This window comes from Akebia trifoliata, chromosome 12 (assembly GCF_017979445.1).
Source record: "Akebia trifoliata isolate Shusen 1 chromosome 12, ASM1797944v1, whole genome shotgun sequence".
NCBI lineage: Eukaryota > Viridiplantae > Streptophyta > Magnoliopsida > Ranunculales > Lardizabalaceae > Akebia > Akebia trifoliata.
In genome coordinates this window covers 883,456-910,979 of record NC_141386.1, presented here as the reverse complement: position 1 = coordinate 910,979, position 27,524 = coordinate 883,456, and the positions used below count along the sequence as shown (strand labels likewise).

At 33.8% G+C, this 27,524-nt stretch overlaps 1 protein-coding gene across 8 annotated transcripts; it reads left to right on the top strand.

Annotated features, from left to right (window-relative positions):
• Positions 1 to 5,479: 5,479 nt before the first annotated feature.
• On the top strand, positions 5,480 to 14,445 carry LOC147388470 (tRNA N(3)-methylcytidine methyltransferase trm141-like). Of its 8 annotated transcripts, none has more exons than XR_015170547.1 (11): positions 5,480 to 5,724; positions 5,829 to 5,921; positions 6,030 to 6,134; positions 7,492 to 7,599; positions 8,984 to 9,055; positions 9,158 to 9,208; positions 9,294 to 9,356; positions 9,457 to 9,581; positions 10,553 to 10,634; positions 11,349 to 11,452; positions 13,976 to 14,445. XR_015170547.1 is itself a non-coding variant. In XM_086418064.1 (10 exons), the coding sequence occupies exons 1-10, from the start codon at positions 5,536 to 5,538 to the stop codon at positions 13,991 to 13,993; spliced, it is 906 nt and encodes a 301-aa protein (XP_086274190.1). In that variant the 5' UTR covers positions 5,480 to 5,535; the 3' UTR covers positions 13,994 to 14,445. The 8 variants fall into 8 exon arrangements, 6 of the variants coding, with proteins under 6 accessions (XP_086274190.1, XP_086274193.1, XP_086274189.1 ...); XR_015170548.1 differs by having other exon boundaries at positions 10,553 to 10,679; XM_086418064.1 differs by lacking the exon at positions 11,349 to 11,452.
• Positions 14,446 to 27,524: the final 13,079 nt, after the last annotated feature.

Below are 27,524 nucleotides of genomic sequence, written 5' to 3'. Positions count from 1 at the left end.
AAATCAACCTTTCTGTTGAGAGTAGTAGGGGTTTTCATGCAAAGCTTAAATGGGTTTTCTTTAGCTTCAGAGGTAATGGTTTTATATATATATATATATATATGGTTTGTAAAGGAGGTGACAGGAGAGAGTGAGCACACATGGTTTTTCTTGCATGAAGTTGCATGCTCGAAGCTTTGCGTACTCACTCTCTGTCTGTCACCCACCATTAAACTGATATGTGTGTGCGTGTCCCCCACTATTTAGAAGTTGTGTTTGTTGCTAAAGATGTCAATGGATCGGAGCGCTGTTGATCTAGATCCAATTTGATATCTTATCTAATTGAATCCTTATTACATGAGTCCTTATTGGATCCTCCCCCCACCCCCCCCCCCAAAAAAAAAAAATCAATTCATACCTTAAATTCACAAGTCATGATAATCTGACGCCCCCCTCTGACATACACCCCATCACAAAATTGTAGATCATTTGCCTTGGGATACATAAGAAAAGATTTATAATTTTACATATCTCAAGGTAAATGATCTACGGTTCTGTGATGGAGTCGTATGTCAGATGGGAGCGTCAGAAAATCATTATTCTAAATTCATAGCTGATTTTTTAGGCCAGTTCCATCCATTTCATAGCTTTATTACTTTATACCATCCTAATAATTTGTTGGTTTCGTTTCCATGAGTTGAGTAATGCTCTTCAACTCCACGGCTTTTTTTTTTTTTGGAAAAATTCTAAACTTGCTAACTTCTTACGACACTGCACTCAACACTACGCTAGCTGACGTGATGATGTGCACAAAACCATAGATTTTTTACATAATCACGAGAAAAAATTTCTACTTAAGAAGTGCTACTTAACTAAGTGGTAAGGCTTGTAGAGGTTGTTCCCAAGTTCAAGGTTCAAACCCCTTGAACCCATACTTCTTATGTCAAGTATTAACAATTTACAATAGTCATGTGTATTAACCAAGCATTTACCTATTAAAAAAAAAAAAAAAAAAAGTCTACGGTTTTGTGTACAATACCACATCAGCATAACGTTGAGCGCAGTATAGGAAATTAGATTAGAACGGCTCTTTATTGAATAGAAGCCAATAAGAGCTAAAACAACATTTATTCCATTATGTCACACATCCACTATATAAAGCTCGAGAGGGCCTTTCCTTCTTCTCAAATCCAATCAAATCATCCTTTCCGTTGAGAGTAGTAGGGGTTTTCATGCAAAGCTTAAATGGGTTTTCTTTGATTGCAGAGGTAATAGTTTTATTGAAATGGTTTGTAAAGTAGGTGACAGAAGAAAGTGAGCACACATGGTTTTTCTTGCATGAAACTGCATGCTTGATGCTTTGCGTGCTCACTTTCTATCTGTCACCCGCCACCAACGTGTGTGTGTGTGTGTGTTTGCGTGTATTATTTAGAAGTTGTGCTTGTTGTTAAAGATGTCAATGGATCGATCGGAGAGTGGTGGTTCTAGATCCAATTTGGCATCTTATCTGATTGAATCCTTATTAAATCAAGTCCTTATTTGGATCCAAAAAATAAAATAAAAATCAATTCATATTGGATTTTTTAGGCTGGTTCGATCCATTTCATAGCCTTGTTTGTTACTTTGTACCATCCCAGTAATTTATCGGCTTCGTCGTTTCCATGAATTGAGTATATGCTATCCAACTCCATGACTTAATTGTTTTTATTTTTATTTTTTATGTATATAGTTGCAGTTTTTTTTTTTTTTTTTAAATGTAGGTGTCAACTACCTTAGTTGAGAAAGTCTTTGGGTGATGATACGAGAGACCCGGGTTTAAATCTCGCCAGCTCCGAGTTAGTGAAGTCATTAAAACAGGTTTATCGATAAAAAAAATTTCAAAAATCAATTTGATTGGTGGATTCAGATCCGATTATTGGAATTTTTTTATGGTGATTTATACATGCCCCTCTAATTTTTGGTGACATGCCCCCATGACCTTGTTGATCATTTCGTATAGAAGGCTAAAAAATGAATTAGATGCTCTCATTGTTTACCTCTAACAAAAAATTGACTTTTTTTTTACAAAATATTTCTCAACTTAAGTCTTCAACCTCTATTCAACTTCATCTTCAATTCATTATTTCTAATCTTGCCTTATACCCCCACTTCCCCTTTCTTCTTTGTAGAAAACCCTTGATTATTTTATTTTTTTAATCCAAAATTCCTTCGTCTTTTATTTCTCTGAAAATCTTGTCTTAGTCTTAGAGGTTTGAAGTAGGGCTGCAATTTGGGCGAGTTGGATTGAACTCAACCCAATTGATGGGTGAGCCTGGTCTGAATTATGTAAAAGATGAGTTGAACCAGGGGTTAGAATATCTCAACCTGACATCAATTCGAGGAAAGGGTTTGAGCAACCTGACCCAATCCAAACCCAAAGCTATATACTTTTTTTATTCCATCTTATTAGTATGGTTTATAGACAATTGAAAATTATTAATGTGGATTTTGGTTTAATATAGTTAGTTTAAATATTCAAGGTTGGATGTGATTTTATTTTATTTTTATATATATATATATATATATATATATATATATATATATAATCAAAATGAAATTAGGATTTTTCAACAAGCCCCACTCGCACAACCTAATCAAATCGTCCAAAATTACTTAACTCAGATTAACTCGAGCTTAAACCAATTTTAGAAGATCAAGCTCGGATTAAACTTGAGTTGGTGAGCTTAGGCCCGTTGGGTTGAGGATTGTGCTACTTGGGTTGAGCCTAAGTTTATCCTCCAACCGCCCAAGTGCAGCCCAAGAAAGAGAATTTGTTCTAAGAGGTTAACTTGTTTTGGTAAGAAAAATCGAGAGTTTTTTTTTACTAAATATTGAAGATGAAGGAATTTAGGACATTCTTTATTAGACTAATAGAGAAAACCAAGATCAAGGGGCTTAGGGGTATGTCATCATTTTGAAAATATGGGGTATATCAAATACTCATCAAAACGTGGAGGAATAAATATCTAAAATACCAATTTTTTAATTGAGTCGTGATAATCTGACTTATCCATGTGGCATACTCAATCACCACCCTGACATGATAAGCTCAGAAATCATAGATCTGCTCTCCTCGAGATACAAAATTGCATTTTTTATGAAACCATAATTTTGTATCTCAAGGAGAATAGATCTACGATTCCCGAGTCTATCACGTTAGGGTTGTCAATTGAGTATGCCACGTTGATAAGTCAAATTATCACGATTTTTTTTAATTATGGGATTGGGCCTTTTCATGCTCTTAATAGTATATAGCCTTTAAATATTCATATAGTTTCAGACGTTCAGATTGTGACACGTGTCAAACAAGAGCCATGAATGCGTCATCTTAAAAGTATAAGGAACATGGTTCACTAGGGATTATTAAGGTCAATCGATGGACCCACCAAAAACCTTTATGTAGTCCCCAAAACCACGTGGCACTCTTTTTTGGGCTCTGACACTTGAAATTACGGCCCATCAGTTTGATTGCCGATTCACACACTTTAGATTCTAGGATTAAAAATAATTTAAAGAGAGCTTCTATTCCCAGACCAACCTTTACTTATGACACCAATTATCTCTTCCCCATGGTTTTAAAGCTTGTTTTGACGTCTCGTCTCGTCTCGCCTCATCACGAGACATCATCTCAGGCAAGTTTTCCAATATGTTTGAGTTGTCTCGTTCAACAATGAGACAAATGAACCATGGTTTTAAATATTGTCTGATACGTTTGACTTGTCTATCTATTTCGTTGGTGGACGATACCAAGACATATCGAACGAGTCGTCTCAGGCTTAGATGAGATTTAAAATCATGTTTCACACCAATATTTTATCATCCCACATCAGTTGACAATCCATACAAGTACGAGGATCTCTTTCTTCTCCCTTTATGAAAACCCCAATTTCTACAATATTCTACATGTAGGGTTTCTAAATGGTTCTCTCGCACAATGTATTTCATCTGTGTGTAAATCAAAAATGCAAACCTTCGCAATGGTGCGGAGCTTAACCTCTCGAAGCTCTCTCTTTATTCATACTAACCACACAATCTCTCAAGGACATCTAAAAGGATTTAACATAAGTTACAAAAGAATGGAGTGTCAATATAAAAATTTATCATAAGTTATCCACACACCTTTGAAATTCCTTTAAATTTATTATTTGGGTGTCATAAGAAAAAAGTTGGTGCGGTAATAGTAGTTCTCATAAACAAGATTTCAATCCTGGGTGTGAAATCTTTGGAACCAAAATTGATCCTACAAATTGATACAAACTAGTGGTGCAACTTGGTTCGGTTTGATTTGGTTTGAGGTCAAATTGGAACCAAATTAACATAGATCGGTTCCACTAAATAAGAACCAAAACATAGCCAAATTCGATTGGAATCAAACCAACCCAAATCAAATTAAAGTCGGTTTGGTTTGGTTTGGTTCTACGGATTGCCAATATTCTATAAATTGTAAGTAATATTTTTTAATAAAAAAATAAACATAAAATTTCATACAATAAATCACAAATCTATCTATAAAAAGTCATTAGTTTATTCATAAAAGATGACTAATCTATGTCATAACTCCTAAAAAAATTATAATAATTATTATATACATATATATTTATTTATTGCATAGGGGTTTGGTTCTATACAAGTTTGATCCGAGAACCGAACCAAATTGATCAGTTCTCCATTTTCGTAATTCGGAACTGAATCGCAACTTGTTCCAAACTAAACTAAACCACCCTAAAACTATCGATTTGGTTCGACTCTCGATTTAAACCGGACCAAGTTGCACCCCTAATACAAACCATGAATCCTTCAAGAATATTAAGAAAATTTTAGAATTAGGATCTGAGATTTTTCTTTGTAGTCGAGATTTAAAAGGAATGGCAAATATAATTCATTATTTTGTAAATTAGGACAAAGAGGAGATTGTAGGCCTAACCTAACAACACCACTACGAAGTTGTTAAGTTTATGAACCAATAGGATATTGCCACGTGTATTAAAACAGCACTTAAACCGAACTCTTGACCTTTTACAAATCTTCTCCACCAATCAATCATGTTTGCTTTTTTTTCAATACATGTGGCATCATACCATTGGTTGATCAGCTTAGCACGGAAATTTCTTAACAGCAAATTCGTCCTCTAATCACATCATGAATGGGCCGGCCCGGCCGGACTAGTCAGACTCAGGCTCACCAATTGTTTTAAAGGATTCGTATGGCCCAATCTAGTCCATCCACGAAATGGGGTTGGTCTAGAGTTTGTGAGGCCCGATTAAATCAGCCAATTTAAGTCCTGATCTTAACCAAAAAAGGCCTAATTTTCAAATAGGCCATTCTAGACCATAGAGATTGCTCGAGCTTTTAACTCTACAATTCTTTAAAGGCCCAGCCCAATCCACATATGGGTCTGGCTTGGGTTAACGTTGTGAGGCCCAATAATATCCAATCTGTAAATCCCAAGTTAGTCGATCGGATAGAGTAGCAAACGCAAACGAAACCTCAGAGAGGACTGAGGAGAGGACGCTTGAAATGAGAGGAGGGCGTACTCCCGCCATTGCACCTTCTCTTTGCGTCCGCTCATCTCCCATCTTCAACTACGCCATCTCCCCTCTTCGTTCTCTCTCCACCGTCAGATCTCATAGTTCATTACGATCAGATCACTATCAGATAAAAGCCACCAAGTACTGGAATGATTTCTACAAGCGCCACCATAACAAGGTAATCATCATCATCATCATCATCATCATAATCTGTGTTATACCCTCTTGCATGCATGCCATGTGTACTTGATATAATTTTGATTGATTGGTTGATTATTACAGTTCTTTAAAGACCGCCATTACTTGGAGAAAGACTGGTCTCATTATTTCTCTGCAAACCCTAATTCCCAAAACTCATCCAAAGTTGTATTAGAGGTATTTCAATTTCACTATGTAGTTATTTAGTTTATTAGTTAGTTAACTTTCAATTATTTTTGCTCTGTATTTATCACTTTTTGACACAAATTTAACATTTAATTGAAGGTTGGTTGTGGAGCTGGCAATACTATTTATCCTCTGATAGCTGCATTTCCTAATCTTTTAATTCACGCTTGTGATTTCTCACCCAATGCCATCGAACTCGTTAAAGTAAGATTTAAATGTCCATTTTTCGTTATTTCATCTAATGTACTCTGCTCTAAACAACTTAGACAATCTTTTTCCTAATCTTTGAAAGAGTTTGTTGTGTGTGTTTTGAATTTTATAATATTTTGTTGCACATGAGTTGCAAAAATTGGTATTTATGTAATTTTAGAATTGTTGTGTATTATGTTATTTAATGTAATGTAATGGTATTTTTGTAATTTAAAAAATACTAATTAATGTGGATTTGAGTGAACAATACTCACACTTCTCGTGCTATAATAGTAAAGACAAGTGGGCGGCATGTGCATTTGCACCTGAATTACAAAACTTATTATTTAGACAAGATTATAATTATCTTTATAATTAATTTAAGAGATTGCTTTTGAAATTTGAATCGATATTCTCTCTTTACACATGTTGCATTATTTAATATAAAGCAAGAGCATTTTGTAAAAAAAAAAATTATATATATATACCCTAGGTATTTGAGCCTCTTGGGATAAATCTCAAGGGGTTGGCCACCAGGGGGGGGGGGAATCGAACAACATTTTGTAATTTAAAATAATTAATTAATGTGGATTTGTGTTACCTTATCATTCTCTTATTATATAGTGCATGTATTATTTATATGATTTTAATATATATAGCCATGGTTTTAAAAACTCGGGCAATTCCAAGTTGACTCAGGCAAGTTGGGGTGGACTGGAGGGCACTAATGAGTTTTTCCATGTGAATCGGGACCATCTTTCACTTGGCCAAAAACTAGTTCAAATCGACCATCTTTTTTTTTGTGTGGAAAAACTTGGCTTAGTCAACCGATCCACACACACAAATTTTAAGAATTCAAATGTTTGTGATTGATATAAAATGAAATTGTGCGATTTTAGCATCCATTCATCCAGTTTATAACATACATATTCAATTATATTTCAATCCAGTTATATTTTATTGACTAGTGACTAGCGTTGAATTGGTTCAAACCAGTTTGGGAGGGTTTGGCTCATCCTAGTTGGATCAGATTGGCCGGTTCAATTACTCCTGTATGAATGTGTTAGTGACTCAATGTATTAGATATCTAGAGGTTGGTGAGTCTACCACTAGTTTGTGCCATTGTTGAGTAGCTAAAGTGGGACCTTTTGTCTTTCAGTGCAAAGGCCTATTTGTAAGGCTTGTATGTTGACTGATAGGTTTTGGGGTTCTTGACCTAATCATTTTAAATCTTTTGGTTTAACACTAGTTTGTGCTATAGTTTGACTTTATGAATAAATATGAATCAGACCTAAGAGTGTGGGAGTATATTGATTGTAATAAAACTGTTAAGGAAGAGATATACATAACTTTTAATGTTTACATGATGCAGTCACATGAAGATTTCAGAGAAGACCAGGTGAATGCATTTGTCTGTGATGTCACAAATGACGATCTTTGTGAGAAAATTACACCTTCTTCGGTTGATGTCGTGACCTTGGTAAGGATACTTTTCCTTCTTTTTCGTATATTACTTCATTCTTTGTGTCCATGGTTTAAACCATGTTCTCCTTCTCACATTTGCAAAGCAATCTTTCTGAAAATGACACCTTTCATTGTTGTTTGACCTGTAAGGAGTAGAAACTTTGTTGGAGATGATTATTTTCTGTGTATTATTATATTCATCATTTTCATAGTTTATATACCATGTTTTCTTCATAGTTGTAAGGATCATGGTTCCAATTGTTGTTCCGTTTCGTACGAAACGTTTTGACTTTTGAACAAACGGAGACGAAACTCTACAGAACTCGAAACATATGAAATTTTTGTTGATTTCTCTGAGAAATCAGAGAAGAAGAGGGAAATGGAGAAGTCGCCAGATTTGTGTCGAAGTTTGAGGTACAATTGTTTTCTTCTTCTGCAGCTGCTGCTTCGATTTTTTTTTGTTCAAGAGACAACGAAGTTGCCCTTGACCTTGGTCTTCTTTTGAAGACACGGTTATTATTTATCCCCCCCCCCTCTGGTAAATATCTGAGATACCCCATGTCTTCAAACTAACCATGTGCCCCCTGACCACAATCTTCTGAATAAGACTTTTCAAAAAACCGAAACATTGATCCAAAACGAGATTTTAAACCATATAAGGATGAAGGCGGGTTTTTGATACCAGATCTTTGATATTACCACCTCCAGAGTTTACAAACTTACCAGGTTGTCTTCCAAAAATTTTAATAAGCGTCTATCCTTGAATTAACGGAAGACTTGGCTTTTAAATAGAATTAGATGGAGGAATAGGATTCGTTTAGCCTACCCCAAATATTTTGAGTAAGGCATTGTTCATGATGATTTATTGTTAGATGTACTTCATTCCTAATCACTACAACTACTATCATTACCATCACTGTACTACTACTTCAAATCTTCGTTTCTCAAGAGTTTACCAACTATGAATGGATACTTTTTAGAGATATATCTTATAGAATATAACATCTAGTAATGCTACCTCATTGTCAAGTCCTTCAAGATCAGATTTCCTTTGTGCGGACTCCAATTCCTTCATTTAATATTTTTGTTCTTATTGAGATATTGTTCCTCAAATAGTCAAAACAAAGTAAATTAATGCTAAAAGTTATGCTACCTAATTTCAAGGGAAGGCATTTCTCTGTTTTGAGAATATATTTCTTTATTTTCAACCGCACTTGGTGTCACTCTTTCGATGAATTTGTGCCAATAAATGGCACGGCATGCTACTTTGGACATAATTTATATATATGTGTGGTGGTGGTCCTGGATCCTCCTTTAGAGATAATTGTTCTCATTTTTTTATTTATTTTTCATGAAGAGTTGCAAATACTGCCCGAATGTCCAACTAATATGTTAAGCAGATTTTTACGTTGTCTTCAGTTTCTCCAAAGAAGATGCCCTTGGTATTGCAGAACATCAAGAAAGTGCTTAAGGTGAATTCCCATATGTTATTGTTTAGATGTTAGCTTTTGTTGTTTCTTATTTGTTCTTCTGATCCTGCTAGAAAGCTATATGATGATTTTATACCTTTTCAGCCGAATGGTTATGTTCTTGTCCGAGATTACGCGATCGGGGACTTTGCTCAAGTGAGTCTCCTAGTTCTCACTTCGAAATCTTCGATCTCCTTTGCAGTTTTTATGTATACTTCTGAGTTCTGCCCAACTTTTACAGGAGAAGCTCAATGACAAGAATCAGATAATTAGCGAAAACTTTTATGTTAGAGGAGATGGTACCGTAAGTTCCATGCGGCTAGTAGTTGTTTTATTTCAAGAAACAATTTATATCTCTAGCCAATTTTCTGATAGGTTTTTTTTTTTAACTTGTGTGATTCCAGTGTGCATTTTACTTCTCTGAAGATTTCTTGTCAAGCTTGTTTAAAAAGGATGGCTTTAACACTATAGAAACCAATATATACTGCAAACAAATTGAGAACCGCGCTCGGAATATAATCATGGATAGGTAAGATCAATTTCTCATTTTGTTTAGAACTGTTGACTATTCTTTTTCTTTTTATTAAGAGAGCTGCTATTGCCACACCAACCTTTGCTAATGTCACACCAAATCCTATGTAAATCACCAAAGAATTGCACACAGTTGGTGTGGCGTTAGCAAAAGTTGGCGTGGCAATAGTAGCTCTCATTATTAATCCATTTTATATTCACTTTTTCGGCAAGGGAAAAGATCAGAAAAAATCCACAAAAGGCACAAAATTCGGGGAAGAATAAAAATATATTATTACTTAACATAATATTAAATAAAATTTCATATTGATATATAATATAAAAATATAATTTTCAAAGCTTTGTGAATAAGTTGTGATAAAATTGCTGATTGAAAGAATAGTGAATTAATCACGACTTTTAAAAAAAATTGGATAATTATGTCACTATGGTTAGGATTCGGATGTTCATTTTTTTTTTCTTCTTCTTTGAAATCCTAGATTAGATTATTGCTTATAAAAAACCGAATACGGACATGTTGATGTTCATTTATACTTAAGCTGGTTTCAAATTCACAATGCTTAAAAGTTACCCAAAGTTCTTTTGGATGTCAAACAGTTCATATGCCATTAAATCAAGAGTTGCAATCCAGAGTGGTGACCCGTTACTATAGCAACATAAGGTGTCTACATGGCACGTTTTAATTGGAGATTAAATACATGGGGCTGCATGCCAAACAATATGGTTAGAAGCCTGATGTGTTTTAAACTCCAATCAAAATGTGCCACGTAGATACTGTTCTATTCTATAGGACCGGGACACCTTACTTGATCCTGATTTTTAAATCATCAACTCACTTAAAATATTGAAAATCAGGTTCTCAAACTTGTTCAGGGACACATAAGGTCAGGCCCAATCTGATGAATCAACGAATTTTTTCCTGTTTTATGTTCTTATATCTTTTTTGCTGATTAAAATTTCTATTATCAGGCGTTGGATACGTGCCGCATTCTGCAAACTAGATTGCTTTGATCCCCAGCTTACAGCCATCCAAAAACTGGATAATGATCTGGTGATTCCCTAGATCAAGAAGCTATCAATTCCCTAATCCTGGCAGGTTTGGAAGTTAACTCGTGTGCTCACTGGTTTTGATGATCTGATGCCATTGAGATTGAATTTTCACCATGTTTCTCACTTGAAATAACTTGATTGTTTTTTAAAAGAGCTGCTATTGGCACCCCAACTTTTACTTATTACACCCCATTTTCTCAAATTATTTATCACACCCCAATTAAAGATTACAACACACCCTCCAAGCATTACAAAGGTTTGGCTCAAATTATAATCTCATCATTACAACATCTTACAGCACTCGCTCAAACAATTTCAGAAGTTGTTTACAATTACGATTAGGCTTGTATAAAATCCTAAACCCAAAAAATAGAAATCTAGCAAAACATAAAAATTAAAAATTTAAAGAGCTTCTATTGGCGCCCCAACTTTTACTTACTCTCAAACATTCATTTATTTTCTCTATTTTTAATTGGGGTGTAATAAGTAAAAGTTGGTGTGCTAGCAACTCTTTTTTTCTTTTTCTTTTTCTTTTTCTTTTTCTTTTTCTTTTTTAAATGGTGGAGAGTCAAATCAGCTTGCCATCAAAGGGAGAAGTCAATATCTGACCATAACCCACATTCGTGAGGTCGCTGATAAATATATTTCTCAAATTTGAGTATTCCAGCCCTCCTTATTCAAGAATTATTGTTTCCATTCAAATATCTTGCTTAAGGATGGGGGAAGTTGGAGGCAGGAGGAGCAATTCCCATCCAAAACATAGCTTTTTCATTCCATACATGGTGAAGTGCATTGTTCTGCCAAGTAACTATATTTGAGGTAAATTTATGTGAGTAGTATATTATAGGAACAGTTTTACGCTACGTCCATTATGTAGCATTGAAGACCTGCAATCAGCTGCACTTCCAGCATTTATGTTTTTATTGAATATTATTAGATCCTTAACTTAGTTCCATGAATGGTTTATGTTTAACATAAAACTTTGATTCAGAAAATGGAGATCCTCTTTCATAGTTAAATGTGAATAGTACAACTTAAAATTTTTCTTTCGGTGACATTTTTTGGTGTGGGAAGAGACTCGTAGGCGGGAAACACTTTCAAAACATTTTGTATTGTTTACGTAGTTTACCAAGATGCTTGTTTAGCTGCCTTGAAGATGTAACAGAAACAAAATGTAGTGTGGTGTAGCAACAAGACTTCCTCATTCCTAAGTTTTCAATTTTATTTTTTTTTATTTGCATTTTTATTTATGCGCTAATTTATGACTTACTAATGTTTTAGTATGATAAATGCTAATGTTTGAATAAGAAATGATAAGAGCATACTCTCTTCTATACTTGTGACATGTATCTAGGTTGTTAAGACCCATCATCCAAACCATGGAGATCCGATCTGAAGCTTAACCATCCGAATTCCTGATCAGGACTCAAACTTCAAGATCTTTGCCTGGAACATTCACCATGGTTTCTTCATAATTTGATGAGGTTGATTTTGGCAAAAATGATTCCTTGATGAGATGAGACCCACAGAAAGGTAGGCCCCCTATTTGAAGATTTTCTACCTAAACTTTGGTAGAAAAGTTTAAGGATACATATACAAGCTAAAGCTTACAAAACAAGAGGAGAAGATGCACCCCTCCATGAAGGAGATGTCTTGAGTTCAAACCTCCTCGTTGGCCATCCCCCTGGTGCTTTAAAAGGCCAGCACACTCACCACGTGTGAGAAGGGGTGACACGTGTTCATGGGAATAGTCAGACTTAGTATGGATACCCATGTATCAGAGTAAAAAAAAAGTTACAAAAAAAACACAAATCAAGTAAAGAAACAAGAGGTGTTCAACAAAATCTAAGAAAACTTTTCCATTCCTACCACTCTACCAAACATATATACATGTGAAACCACATTCGTCTAACCACTTGACTTCCCTCTTAGTAACCCAACATGTGCAACTTGTCACAAACAAACATACATTACATGAGAGAAAAGTAAGACCAGAAAGAAGAATAAGGATGAAATTGGAGGTAAAATGGGAGCCGCCTTCGAGGTATAGAAATAGTAGTAAGGATAGGAGTAACCATTTGGTCCAGTTGTAGGAGGTGATGGTGGTAATGGGGTGGAAGGAATGCCTAGATAATTGAATGGAGGAGGGGGTGTTACCCAAAAGTAAGAAGGCGTTGAAGGTGTTGGTAGTGGTAATTGTGGTGGTTGAAAATAATACGGTTGGGGCGGTGAATACTGAATGAATTGCGGTGATGGTGGTGGTAGGAATGTTGATGGTGGTTGCAGAGGTGGCGTACAGGTGACCGGACAAGTCGCACAATCACTGAAACATAGTAAACCCGTTGTTGGTACTCCAATTTGATCTTGTGACATTACTTGCATGATCGAGATCGACGCCATGATCCAGACCCTTAGAAGCTTAGGAAACCATACTCTCCTCGGATGTTTCAACACCTTTCCGTGAGCCATCTCAATTGCAGTCTCATGAACTAAAATGACTAAATAGAGGAAAAATGTGTCTTTGTATATGATACTTTATAGATTTTTTACTATCTTTTAAAAGTGCCATTTGGATTCTTTTTTTCTTGAAAGAAAATGGAGTGTGGTGTTTGCTGTAAAGGGGGACAGTTTTTCCTTTGCTTTGTCTTTGATCTCTAAAGGGTGCTTTTAGTCTTTTTTTAAATAATAGGGTAAAATAGGCATACCCCCATGTATTGTGGTGAATATTGGAGATACCTCCTGCATTTTTCAAACCCATGATAGAACCTTTGACTGTGGTCTTTTGTCTTATACATACAAAAATGGCCGAAATACCCTTGGTTTCTACCTCTTGCCCAAAATAAGCTTGGGTTTTGGTGACTAGATTGCCACCTTGGATTTTCTCAAACATTTCACACTCTAAACCAATGAGAAGAAAAATAAATAAAGGTTTTATCTTATAGGAGAGTTTGCAACCAATCCCTAACCTTTGGGGTAAAGGTTGAAATTGATGCTACTTCGGGAGGTTAAAATGAAGAGTTTACTCAATAAATCATTACTATTACTCTTAAGATTGAAAGGGTTTAAGACCATGGACATTTGAAGATGAGGGTATTTGGTCATTTTCTATTAGTCTTTCATAGAAGACCACAGTTCAAGGGGGTATGTGACCAGTCTGAAAACACTGGGTGTATTTCTAATATTTTACCAAAATCTAAAGGTTATTTCTAAATTAGCCTTTGTTTGATTGAAATATCATCATTATGTTGACTTGAAATGTTGTGCAACGTTACATTTTCTTTCGGTGACGATAGAGACGTTTGTGAACATTTCTAACAGACAAATGTGGACCTTTCATCATAGGTGGGCCCGACATGGTGACCCAGTTGATGGCCAGAGGGATTTGACTTGGATGTCCTTAATGGATCATCGAACTTGAAAGGTTACAACCATGATCTCTTAGTTTGAAATCAACCCTTCAGATGATCATCATCATAATCTGTGCAAATGAACGTGGCGGATCGATCGACTACGATAACATTCTATTGGAACTTGTGTGGGATCCATACATCTTATCCTTTTATTTTTCAAAATTGAATTTGTGTTCATGAAAAAGAATCCAAGGCCCAAGTTTTATGCTTTTTCTCCACACCCACCCACCTTTCATGGGCATATTGTCCTTCAATTTCAATTTTTTATCTGTAATGCTTTCTTTTGTATCCACTTTTTTCTTGGGATTGTGAATCTCCTATTCCATTTTGGAGGTTTCATGTAAGGTTGTCGAGAGATGCTTATCAGTTCGAATACAGCAATATCCGAATTCGAATCTGAAATTTTTATCTAATATCTAAATTCGAATCAAATTATATTATTAGATAACGGATAATATCCAATTAGAATTTGAATAATTTGTATATGAAAAAAGCATAATTTTTCCTTATCCAACTGATTTTTTATTATTAAAAAATTTATTATATATTATATTATGTATTATTTCGAATCTGTATCTGATAAGGATTCAAATATATAAAATTATCCAAGTTTGAATTCGATTTTTCAACTATCCATTGACACCCCTACCTCCAAAGACCTTAGGTAAAGTGAGTATTTGCTTCGGATTCTAGACTTTGATTCTGGTCCATAATTAGATTTTAGAATCTGATGCATCGTTTAGTTTAGATTGTCAATCTAATTTTTTCATAATAGGAATTAAATTCATGGAGAATCAGAAATAATTCTCAAGTTATTTCTTTTCATTTTTACCAATTATTCATTTATGATGATCTTGAAATACATCTTATAATAATAATAATAATTCATAGATTGAAGATGGCAAAGAGATTATGTTTGATTCTACATTATTTTATTGCAAGAGTGGGAATTATTGGGTTGGACAGCTAATTCCCGCCAAAAAGAAATTTTAACGTTGGTGGAACAATCATTTTCAATGTAAAAAACACAATCAAACAAAGGAAAAAATATATATGATTTTCCATCCAAATCAAATTCCCTCCCATTTTCCATGTATGTCAAACAAGCACTGAAAAGATTGGGTCGCCCTTTTTAAATTTAAAGGTCTGTACAATTGTAAGAAAAATGTTTTTTTATTTGTTATCAGAATCTTAATTTCTAGAAGAATGGATCTTTGAAACTGTCAATGTTGAATTGTAGCTAATAAAATGCCAAGTAGAGGGTTGACTTTTATTTATGGGTGTGGAGTAATCACGAAAGGATGACACTAGGGTTTTTCTAGAGAGAAATTTTTTTTTTCATTTTTCTTAGTATTTGGGTAAAATGATGTTTTACATCAAAATAGATATATATATATATATATATAATGGGGCGGTTCACCAGCCTTAAAGTTTGCCAAACATTTTTCAAAACATGGGTTAAAAGTTTCAAAATGAATTGATTTTTGGTGAGGATGATCTCTTCATCGTAGAGATCATCCTCACAAAAAATCAACATATTCCAAAACTTTTAACCCCATCAAAAGTGATTTATAAAAAATGTTTGGCACAATACTTGGCAAACTTTAGGGCTGCCTATATATATGGGGGTGGATCATGAGACATAAGTAATAAACATATGTAAAAATAATAATTTTTCAAAATTTAGGTTTAAAGATTCAGATTGAACTGATTTTTTGTAAGGATAATCTCTATGATGAGAAGATCATCCTTATACGAAAATCAGCCTAGTCTGAATCTTCTAACCCCATCAAAAGTGATTTAGAATGTAGATCATCAATTTTTATCAATAATTAGTAACCACTTTTAATGGATTTCGAAATTTTATATTAGGTTGATTTTTTGTCAGGATGATCTTCTCATCATGGAGATCATCCTTACCAAAAATCTGTTAAATCCAAAACTTTTAACCCATGTAGGACAAAACACATATTGCAAATAATAGAGATCATTATCATAAAAAATCAGCCCATTCCGACATTTCTAGTCCTATGTTTACAAGTGAAGAATCATGGACCGTCCATTTTTTGTATACCATTTTTTATGAGGTTAGAAGTTTTGGAATAAACTGATTTTTGGGGAGGATGATTTCAAAACTTATAACCCATGTAGGACAAAACACATAGGGCAAAACGTAGGGTAAATAGTAGGGTGCCGAACATGCTCCTATATATATATATATATATATATATATAGGGAAGCATTTGGAGGCCTTAAAGAGAGTCAAACATTGTACCAAATATTTTTTCGGAACAGGTTGATTTTTTGTGAGGATGATCTCTATGATGAGGAGATCCTCCTCACCAAAAATCAACCCATTCTGAAACTTCTAACCTCATCAAAAGTGTTTTACAAAAAAATGAATGGTCCACAGTTCTTTAACTTGTAAACTAGGGTTAGAAGTTTACAATGTTTGGTTCTCTTTAAGGCCTCCATACACTTCTCATGTGTGTGTGTGTGTGTGTGTGTGTGTGTGTATAGGGAAATGTTCAGTAATAAACATTTTGGCAAAACATTTTTCAAAACATGGGTTAGAGGTTTTGAAATGGACTGATTTTTGGTGAGGATGATCTCTACAATGAGGAGATCATCATCACAAAAAATCAGCCCATTACAAAACTTCTAACCCCATCAAAAATGATTTACAAAAAATGGACGATCCACGATTTTTCAACTTGTAAACATGGGGCTAGAAGTTTTGGAATGGGCTGATTTTTGGTGAAGAAGATCTCCTCACTGTAAAGATCATCCTCACCAAAAATCAGCTCATTCCAAAACCTCTAACCCATGTTTTGAAAAATGTTTGGTGCTGAACATTTTGTTGTTGAACGGGATCTTATATATATATATATATATAGCCAACCATTTTTGTCATACATGGGTTAGAAGTTTTAGATTGGGCTGATTTTTTGTGAGGATGATCTCTAAGGTGAGGAAATCATCCTTACCAAAAATCAGCCCATTCCAAAACTTCTAGCCCCATGTTTACAAGTTGAAAAATCGTGGATCCATTTTTTGTAAACCATTTTTTATAGGGTTAGAAGTTTTGGAATGGGCTGATTTTCTGTAATGATGATCTCCTCACCGTAATTCCAAAACTTCTAATTCATGTTTTGAAAAATGTTTTGCCAAAATGTTTGGTGCTGAACATTTCCCATATATATATATAGGGTCCAGTTCAACACCAAACATTTGGGCCAACATTTTAGCCAACCATTTTTATCCTATATGGGTTAGAAGTTTTGGAATGGACTGATTTTTAGTGATGATGATCTCCTTACCATAGTGATCATTCTCACCAAAAATCAGCTAATTCCAAAACTTCTAACCCATGTTTTGAAAAATGTTTGGTGCTGAACATTGCCCATATATATACACACGGGGGTGATTCATGGGACATATGTAAAAATAATGGCTTTTCAAAATATGGGTTAGAGGTTTTGGATTGAGCTGATTTTTTGCAAAAATGGTCACTATAATGAGAAGATCATCCTCACAAAAAATCAGCTCAATCTGAAACTTCTAAATCCATCAAAAGTGATTTACAAATCATTAATAAAAATTGGCAAAATTTTGATAGTCTACATTCTAAATCACTTTTAATGGGGTTAGAAGTTTCAGATTGGACTGATTTTTTTTTCAGATAATCTACTCATCATAGAGATCATCCTCACAAAAAAAATCAACTCAATCCAAAACTTCTAACCCATATTTTGATATTTTATTAATGTTACATTATTTTTTCACATGTCCCTAGATCCGTTACCTATATATATAATTTGGTTTGGAATAGAAAAGTGATTCTCTGAAGAGTAGATTTAAAAAATAGGCTAAAATCAGAAAGAGAGTTTCTATTGCCACGCCAACATTGTGGAACATTTTGATGATTTAGATAAGGATTGGTGTGGCATTAGTAAAAGTTGGTGTGGCAATAGTAGCTCTCAATCAGAAATGATGCAAGCCTCTATCTGAAGATATCCTAAAGATGCATGATATATACTCAAGATACGTGTTTTCTTCTTACAAATGGATAATGCGTTTTTAACCTTCGGATTGTGTGTTTTCCATGGATCATTTATCATGATTCAAAGGATCCCAACACATATATTACGACTCTGTATCTTATTTAACCTCGCAACAATAGAAAATAAGGTCAATAAAAGGAGAGAGTAATTTTTAGATTTTTAAATCATATTTTAAGGTTTAAATTGGATTCTAGATTATCTGACTTAGTTTTTATAATCAGGTGATTATGACAATCTAAGATCAGAATCTAGAATTAGATTCCAACAACCCCAACTAAATGTCCTATGTCTTTGAAAATGGTAGGTTAGAAACCCAAGAAATAAGGAGAGAGAGAGAGGGAGAGAGAGTCTAAAATCATGAATTATTTAAATTTAAAATAATAGTTTATCATAAAAAAGAAAAAAAGATTATTAGGTGAAACTATCGTGATAGTCAACTTTATCGGATACAAATCTAATCTCTCACCACTTGACTAGAAATGGAGAGAAGAGAACCCCATTAAGAGAAGAGGAGACAAACTCAATTTCTCTCCACCATATTTAGATTGAGAGGAGAAAATTTTGGATAATTTTAAATTTTAAAATATTTTAAAAGAGATTTAGGGGAAGAATTAGAATTATAAAATATTTTAAGAGGATTTTTCTCCAAATCTCTCCATTATTGGAGAGAGAAAATTCACATTTTTTTCTATTCTCTTCTCTCCCACTTAACATTTCAAACAAGTGAAAAGAAAATAAACTCATTTATTTTCTCTCCTCTCCATTTCTCTCAATCCGAACATAATGTAAGAGAAAATGATAATTTGCAAACAAATATGGGATTTTAACATTTAAAGGAAATTTATTTTTTTAAGGAAAATATGAATATCTTGAAAATAATAATAATAATAATAATAGGAAAATCAGGTTTCACATTTAGATGGCAATCTCTTGATCAAATCATTTTTCTCTTGGTCGAATGAATTAAAAAAAAACTGAAAAAGATAAACTCGACCAACTTTTGGTAGACTTAGATATTTATAAAGCAATCTTATAGGTGATATCTAACACTTGGATTTGAGTATATTTTATTATGGGCTTTGAATGTTCACGAATCATGATTTTCAATGCTTGTCTCATCTTATTCGTGAATGATATCGAGAAGAATCCGACTAGCCTTATTAAGTTAGTAAGGATTTCGTTCTCACTAAGGGTCCTTGGACTCAACTTGTGGCATCTAACGACATGATCCAAAGCTTCAGGGTTTAGAGGATAAATTAAAACGAACTTTGGAAGAAGAAAAAAAATTAATTAATTTTCACCGTTGAATTTTCATTTTAAGTTCGGGTGTGACAATTCGATAGTTGTCCATTTTCAAAACCTTCGATCAAGTTTAAAAAATTGTTTTCTGATTTGTTGAGTTTTTTGAAACAACTTAGAGGAAAGTAGTAGTATTGGATTTCTGAGATAGTAATCAAAGCAAAACAACCCTTAATAAGACTCAAATCTTTGTCAAGTTAGTTGGGAAAAGAGTCGTGATAATTTGACTATCCCATGTGGTGTCAATCGACTCTCATGATGTGATAAGTTTGAAAATCGTAGATCTGTATGTCTTGAAATACATTTTTTTTTTATGGGGAAGTGTAATTTTGTATCTTGAGACATACAAATCTACTGTTCCCAACTTATCACGTCAGGAGAGTCGACTAAGTGTTCCATGTGAGGTAGTCATATATTATCACGATTCTTAAAAAATTAAAATTTTCTCTATCGAGAGAATTATCGTCGGAAGTCAGTTTAGCATTTTTCTTTTACAAAAAAAACAACAGCAATGTAGTCGGCAAACTGATATTTACATACATACCATTGAAAGATTGAAAGAAAAAAAATATCAAATTTCTTAAATTCACATGACAGTGACGTGACACAAGTTTAATTAGGCATTGAATGCCTTAGCGTCCAACGACTTTGCACGTTATTGACTCTCTAGTAACTTAAATGCCAAAACAAACCGCCTCGTTATCCAAAGTCACCGTCCCACCTCACCAACCCAACTTCATCGGAAATCTTCCTCAACCCCGTTCACACCTGCACCCACTTTTACTGTTTTAGTTTTCTATTCTGCCCATACTTTTAAAAAATAAAAGATAAAAAATTAAAATGAGAGTTGTTATTAATAACCCAACTTTTCCTCGTCACACCCCAATTTCTTAAATTATTTATCATACCGCAATTAAAGATAAGAACTATAATACCCCTCATCTAAAAACTCACGAAATTATTTTATAAATAATACTCTTGTAAATCTCTTTAATTGTGATAAATCGCTCCTAGAAGTAGCACGACATAAGGTGAGAGACTTAGTCCCATATCGCCTAAGAGTGCAATGATTGAAGTATTTATAAGGGACAAATCGACCCTATATAATACTGAGGCTTTAGGACGGTTAATTCAAAGATAATATTGATATTATTGTAGATCAGGGCGTGACAAGAACACATTCTTCAATATATTATGAAGATTTAGCCCATATATTTTTAAATTTTTTTTTTTTTTTTATAATGGATTTTTTGAAATGGGACCTGAAGACCCAGAGCAAAGGTTGGGCCAGGGCATGTGGGTCTCTTCCGCTGGGCATGTGCAACATCGCATGTCACACGCATCGGGTAAGTGAGAATGAGCCCTTCAGGGTGGCTGCAAGGTCATTTTAATGCTCATATTGTATATCGAACTCACAAACTAGAGACTTTCACTACTTATCTATTTGAAATTGCCATTGAGCCGACCCCTCAAGGTTTTGGCCCATATTATAAACTCAACATTACAAAATATTATAACTCTTTCAGATACTTTCAATAGTTGTTTACAATTATGATTAGGCTCATATAAAATCATAAAATAGAAATTTAGCAACAAAAAAAAAAAAACAAAAACCTCTATTAACACCCCCCAACTTTTACTTATTCTCAATCATTCACTTGTGAGATATTTCTCAAAACATGTGTAACTTATGACAAAATTTCGATTCCAATACAATATTCATTTTAATTCCCAAAACATATTTTTTCAATGAATTCCTCACTTTTATAATCAACGATTTCGTAGATAAATTACTAGTGAGATCGCTAATATGGCAAAATCATTCGTTGATTATCATCAACAAATTCATTGACTATAAAGTGACAAATTTACTAGAAAAACATGTTTTGAGAATTAAAATGAGTAGTTTACCAAACTCAAAATTTCAAATTTCATCATATTCAGCGTGTACGAAATCGAGATTCACCCCTTCACTTATTTTCTTTATTTTTAGATGGGGTGTAATAAGTAAAAGCTGGGCTACCAATAGCAACTCACCAAATTAAATTTTAAAAAATAAAAATAATAATGAACGACTTCAAAGTTCATGTGTTCACACTTGAGAGATGACACGTTATCCACATTTTCAATCTTTCTCTCTTCAAAAGTCTTCTCTCTTTCCCACATAAAACTAGAACCAAACCAGTTCTCTTCTCTTACTTCCTCACTTTGTTTCAATCTCTCTCAAACTCAAAAGAAATGAGAGACAACAAGAAGAAACGCAGAAGAAAAGATGATTCAACTCAAGAAACATCATCAACAACATCAACAGCATCGAACGGCAACAAAAACAAAGAAGCTTTAAAGGAGATTCTAACATCACTACTCTTATTAGAACAACAAGAGTTGGAAGAACAACAAGAATCCATTAAATCCTCTCAAGAAGAAAAATCTCTCTCTGAATCCAACCACAACGAAAAAACTCAATCTATGATCGATTACGAATCTCATCTCCATGATTACTATTCTGATTTAGATGAATCTGATCGTTTACGCATCAAACGATCTCGATTCTCTTCTGCATCTAAGATTATTTCATCTCTCACGCTCTGCAACTCAAATTCGAACAAATCGAATCAAAATCCTCAACATCGAAGGCTCTGGGTGAAGGATCGTTCACAAGCTTGGTGGGATGAATGTAACCATCCCGATTTTCCAGAATCTGAGTTTCGTAAATCGTTTCGAATGAGTCGATCTACGTTTGAATTGGTCTGTGAAGAGTTGAATTCGGTTGTTGCGAAAGAAGATACGATGCTTCGATCTGCGATTCCTGTTCGACAAAGAGTTGCTGTTTGTATTTGGAGATTGGCTACTGGTGAGCCTCTTCGACTCGTGTCCAAGCGATTCGGATTAGGTATTTCGACTTGTCATAAACTTGTTCTTGAGGTTTGTTCTGCAATTAAATCTGTTTTAATGCCCAAATATCTTAATTGGCCTAATGAGGAAACCCTAGAAAAAGTTAAAAATGATTTCGAATCGATTTCGGGGATTCCTAATGTACTTGGATCAATGTATACTACACATATTCCAATTATCGCTCCAAAGGTTAATGTTGCGGCTTATTTCAATAAGCGACACACAGAGCGTAATCAGAAGACATCGTATTCGATTACAGTTCAAGGAGTTGTTAATCCTAATGGAATGTTTACTGATGTTTGTATCGGTTGGCCTGGTTCGATGCCTGATGACCAAGTTCTTGAAAAATCAGCGCTTTATCAAAGAGCGAATGGAGGATTGTTGAATGGTGATTGGATTGTTGGAAATTCAGGGTACCCTTTAATGGATTGGGTGTTGGTGCCTTATACACACCAACATTTGACATGGACGCAACATGCGTTTAATGAGAAAATTGGGGAGATTCAAAGGATTGGGAAGGAAGCATTTGCGAGATTAAAGGGGAGATGGTGTTGTTTGCAGAAGAGAACTGAGGTTAAACTTCAGGACTTACCAGTTGTACTTGGGGCATGTTGTGTGTTGCACAATATTTGTGAGATGAATAACGAAGAATTGGATCCGGAGTTGAAGATTGATCTCATCGATGATGAAATGGTCCCCGAGAGTAGTTTGAGATCAAATACTTCAATGCAAGCTAGGGATAGTATTGCTCATAATCTCTTGCATCACAACCTTGCAGGTACTGCATTTCTATAGTTTTTTTTTCTTTTTGTGTTTTCTTATGAGATTGTAATTCTTTTGGCCATGGCTTGTGAGAGTTCGAGTCGTGGAATAATACAATAGAAATTCCATTATGATTTGTCAAAGTGGGATGGGAAAAGGATTCATTCACCACTCCAACAAATCAATGGATGATCTTTACTTCAATTGCTCATACAACAATAGAAACGAAACCTTATCGCAAAGATTTGTAGTCGGCTAAACGAATTATGTTCCTCCATTTGATAATGTTCAATGCCAAGTCTTTTGTTATTGAGAATGAATTTATATATGCTTTTGTTGTCTTTGTCCGTCCACGTTCTTTTTGTAGAATGCTTTTTAACTACACATGGATAATGGATCTCCATTTTATGTTGATTACTTGGTTTCGATGGCTATGGAAGCATACACTGTGTTACAATGTCAATAATCAAATAGTGAAGCAGATGCGGCCTCGATAATCTTTATAGGGTTGTTAATGGTAGGGATAGACGATGTGCCCTTTTCTTTAGTGATGATCGATTATGGGTTGGAATCCGTAGACTCAGGAAGGTGAGCTCATATGTTCACACACAATCTCAACCATGTATATGTGAGATCCAATGATATAGTGCCCTTTAATAAAATAATATATATCATATATTATTTCGAATCGGATATTATCGATTTCGAAATGTTAATATCAGAATCCGTATCCGATAAGGATTCGGATATATAAAACCATCCGAATTCGAATCCGATATTCAAAATTTTTGGATTATATCCGATTTTCAAATTCGAATTTTCAATTATCCATTGACACCCCTAGGTGAGCTAAATAGTACATTTAGTAAATCCCTCTTTCTAATTAGTCATTGAACCCCACTCTAGACATTTTTCATGATTGAAATGTCGAAATTGTCCTAACCATTCAAATTTATCATTTTCATCCAAAAAAATTGGATTTTCGGCATCCCAATCAGGTTTTGGAGACTCCATTCTGAAGAAAATGATTTGAGAAGGATGATGAAGCAATTTTCAAGCATTTTAAAGGTGTATGTAAAAAACTTGGATTTTTTACATATGTTTACTTCGTTTTTTATCAAAATCGATCAAGGATGATTCTTTTGATTGAAATCATCTACATAAGTCATTATGCCAAGTTTTAAGTCAATCTTTCTATGTATTTTAGTTGGAAAAACTCAAAAAAAAAAAAAATGAAATCGGATAAATTTTACAGCTTCGAGGTCAGTAATTTTTTTTTTCAAGTTCAATATTTTTATTGTCAAGGTCGACATTTTATTTAATTACTGTCGACCTCAATGCTAAAAACTTTATTCGATTTTTTTTTGTATTATTATTTTTGTTTTGTTTTTGTTTTTTTTTTTTGAGTTTTTTCAGCTAAAATACATGGAAAGATTGGCTTAAAACTTGAAATAACGTCTTATGTAGAAGATTTCAAACAAAAAAAACCACCCTTGATTGATTTTGATCCAAAAAAGAAGTAAAAGCACTAAAAAAACCCAGTATTGTTTTTTGTTATAAATTGTCAAAATAAAAATTATATATTTAAAAGTTCAAAATGATGTAATTGTCAAGATTGATAATTCAAATAATTGATATCAACCTTATACAATTGTTATGATCAACAATTGAACACAAATCACCGCGATTAGTAACTCAAATTGCCAAGATTCAATGATTTGAATGAGTAGTTTTATCGGGGTGAGGGGGTATTAAGAAATAAAAAAAATTATGTATTTTTGATAACTGGGTATCCCTGTAGGCAACGGATCGGGCCCGATTTGGACTTTGCCTAGTCCATATACCATGGTCTTGTCTAAGGACTAGTCCCAAGGCACGTGCAATGTTTGCATATCACACACTCTAGGTAAGTGAGGGTGCACCTTCAGAGGTGGTGCCTGAGGAATTAATGCTTAGAATGGGTATCGAACTCACGACCTATGTGCATTAATTGCTTATCGGTCCAAAATTGTCATTGAGCTAATTACTAATTGGGTTGTTGGATATCGCCCCAAAACACAAGGTGCATTTAGAAAGACATCGCTACCACAGGGTCTATTAAGTATTTTTTTTTTCCTTACATCTGGTATAAAAGATAGTAATTTTACCTTTATAAAAATATTCCACATAAAATATTATAAAAAGAAAAGAAAATTTATTTCACATGTTTATTTCAAGGATGAATTCGTTCGTATTTGTTTGCGAGGATTTTGGGAGTCGGAAAGTTTTTGAATGGACTAGTTTTTTGTGAGGATGAACTTTCAGGACTATAGAGACCAACCTAAAAAAAAATTAGCTCATCTCAAAGCACTTGTATATATATAATAACACATGATCTTGGAGTTACTTATCTCAATTGTTGGATTTTGTGTTTAAACAGTTGAGATTATGTATTTTTTCCACGAATCATTTTTCATGAGTTACTGAACCGTAATCCACATATCTGTATAATAAAATACAACAATGGATCCCCCTTTTTTCAACTTTATTGTTTTTCCTCTCCTTAATCATTTTTTTTTTAATAATACCCCTCTAACTTTACTATCTTTCTTTTTTATCCCAAAAAATATTCTTGGCCTATGACACCAATAAACTTTAATCTATATAACAAACACAACGATGAACCTTACTCAGTTATAATTTTTGTGGGTATAATGAATGAAATAGAGGAATGGGGTGCACACAACCTTTATTGCCTTTTATCTTCTCCCTTTTTTCCAAGAAAATCTTTCAATTTTATTCTATATTTCAATAATACATATCTCTTCAACTTTATTATCTTTCCTTTCATTTTCTTCCCCTTTTCAATAATAATTATCTAACTTTACTTTCCTCTTTTCAATAATAATTATCTAACTTTACTATATTTCCTCTTTTACCCCTAAAAGAGGATACATGCGTACATGAATCAAGTAATGTATCTTTAGTATATACTGGATAAGATAACTAAAGAAAGGATAGCAACAAATAAAGCTACAAAGGACAAAATTATAGTAGTTTCTTAAATTTCATGAATTCATTCATAAAAGGTGAGGTGGCATTATGTTCTATAATTTAACGAATATTTTGTCTCAATACATTCAAAGAGAAATGTTTATGTCGAAATATTTCGAGTCAACATTGAAATTTTTACCACCTAACTTTTGGGTAATAACTTTTAATGATCCAAATAGAAAAATATTTTCTTTAAAATGTGCCTTCACCTTATGACGAATTTCAAAGTATCCAAAATACCCATTTTCATATTTTTTTTTTACGTTTCTTGAGTTATTAGATCGTTGCGATTCATTTTGACGGACTGGAAATAATATATTTATAATTTCAAAGATATGAATGTAATTTTTAATCAATTATGATGATTTGTGACGACGGATGATAAACGACGAACAATAGATTCATAAATTAGAAGCGTTGAATATAATCTATGGTCACTCGATAGATCTTTTAAAAATACCCTAAATGCATTTATTATCTGGGTTACACTATCCAAGAACAAGAAAACATTCAAAATAATCATCAGAGTTTTCGAAAAGAGATATTCTGGAGTGACCTCAAGATTGTACCTCATATCTGCACATTTTGACATGAAAGCGTGTAGAAATCATTTACGAGAAAGTGTGTAAGAATCTTAAATGATTTTTACACACTTTGCCATCAGAATATGTGGATATGAGGTACAATCTTGAGGTAGCTTTAATATTATTCTTTCGAAAATATGAAATTTTTTACATATGATGGCTGAGCCAACATAGTGTTGACTAACCGTTCCCAAAGTAATTGGCACAATGTGATAGTTTTGGGAATTTTGTCAACACTTGCAGCACGTTACAAGAAGAAAAATACTTTTCTTACAAACTTAGTTAGATTTCAAATCTTGCTAAGAGTCATTGAGCCCACATGAATTACCACATTGGCATTCCAAGGCCAAAACCTTCTAGATTTCATGGAAAAATTCTGATTAAAAATAAGTAATTATCTTCTTAGCTTCATCTAACATGTTGAAAGTGTACGGTTGTCAAACTCTCAAGTTTAAAACGAAAATTCAAGGATGAAAATTCTTTTTATCTAAATTATTTATTGTCCAAAGTTCTAAATTTTTTGTTCTCTACATCTCTGTGTTATCAGATCATGTTTTTTAAGCTAAAATGTGAGCTCACGATTCTTAGTAAAATTTCAAATCTTACTAAGTTAGTCAGTCTAGCTTCACTCTTAGGAAAATTTCCCAAAATAATGATTTTTTTAAGGAAAAAAACACATGTTCTTATCCCCCAAAAAACAACACATGTTCTTGTCAGGGGTTGAAGGTGAGGGTAATTCGGTCATATTTTATAATCCCTCCCATCTTAGCCGTTCGTTGGACATAAAGTACCCAACGACGTAGGACCCCCTGAGAAGGTCAGATACAATCATTAATATATATGA

What these genes read in the sequence shown, in the direction of transcription:
- LOC147388470 (XM_086418063.1), top strand. Translation starts at nt 5,536, where the DNA reads ATGAGAGGAGGGCGTACTCCCGCCATTGCACCTTCTCTTTGCGTCCGC. An exon ending in CATCCAAAGTTGTATTAGAG is followed by an intron (nt 5,922 to 6,029) that starts GTATTTCAATTT and finishes ATTTAATTGAAG; the next exon opens with GTTGGTTGTGGAGCTGGCAA. An exon ending in AAAAACTGGATAATGATCTG is followed by an intron (nt 10,635 to 11,348) that starts GTGATTCCCTAG and finishes ATCTTGCTTAAG; the next exon opens with GATGGGGGAAGTTGGAGGCA.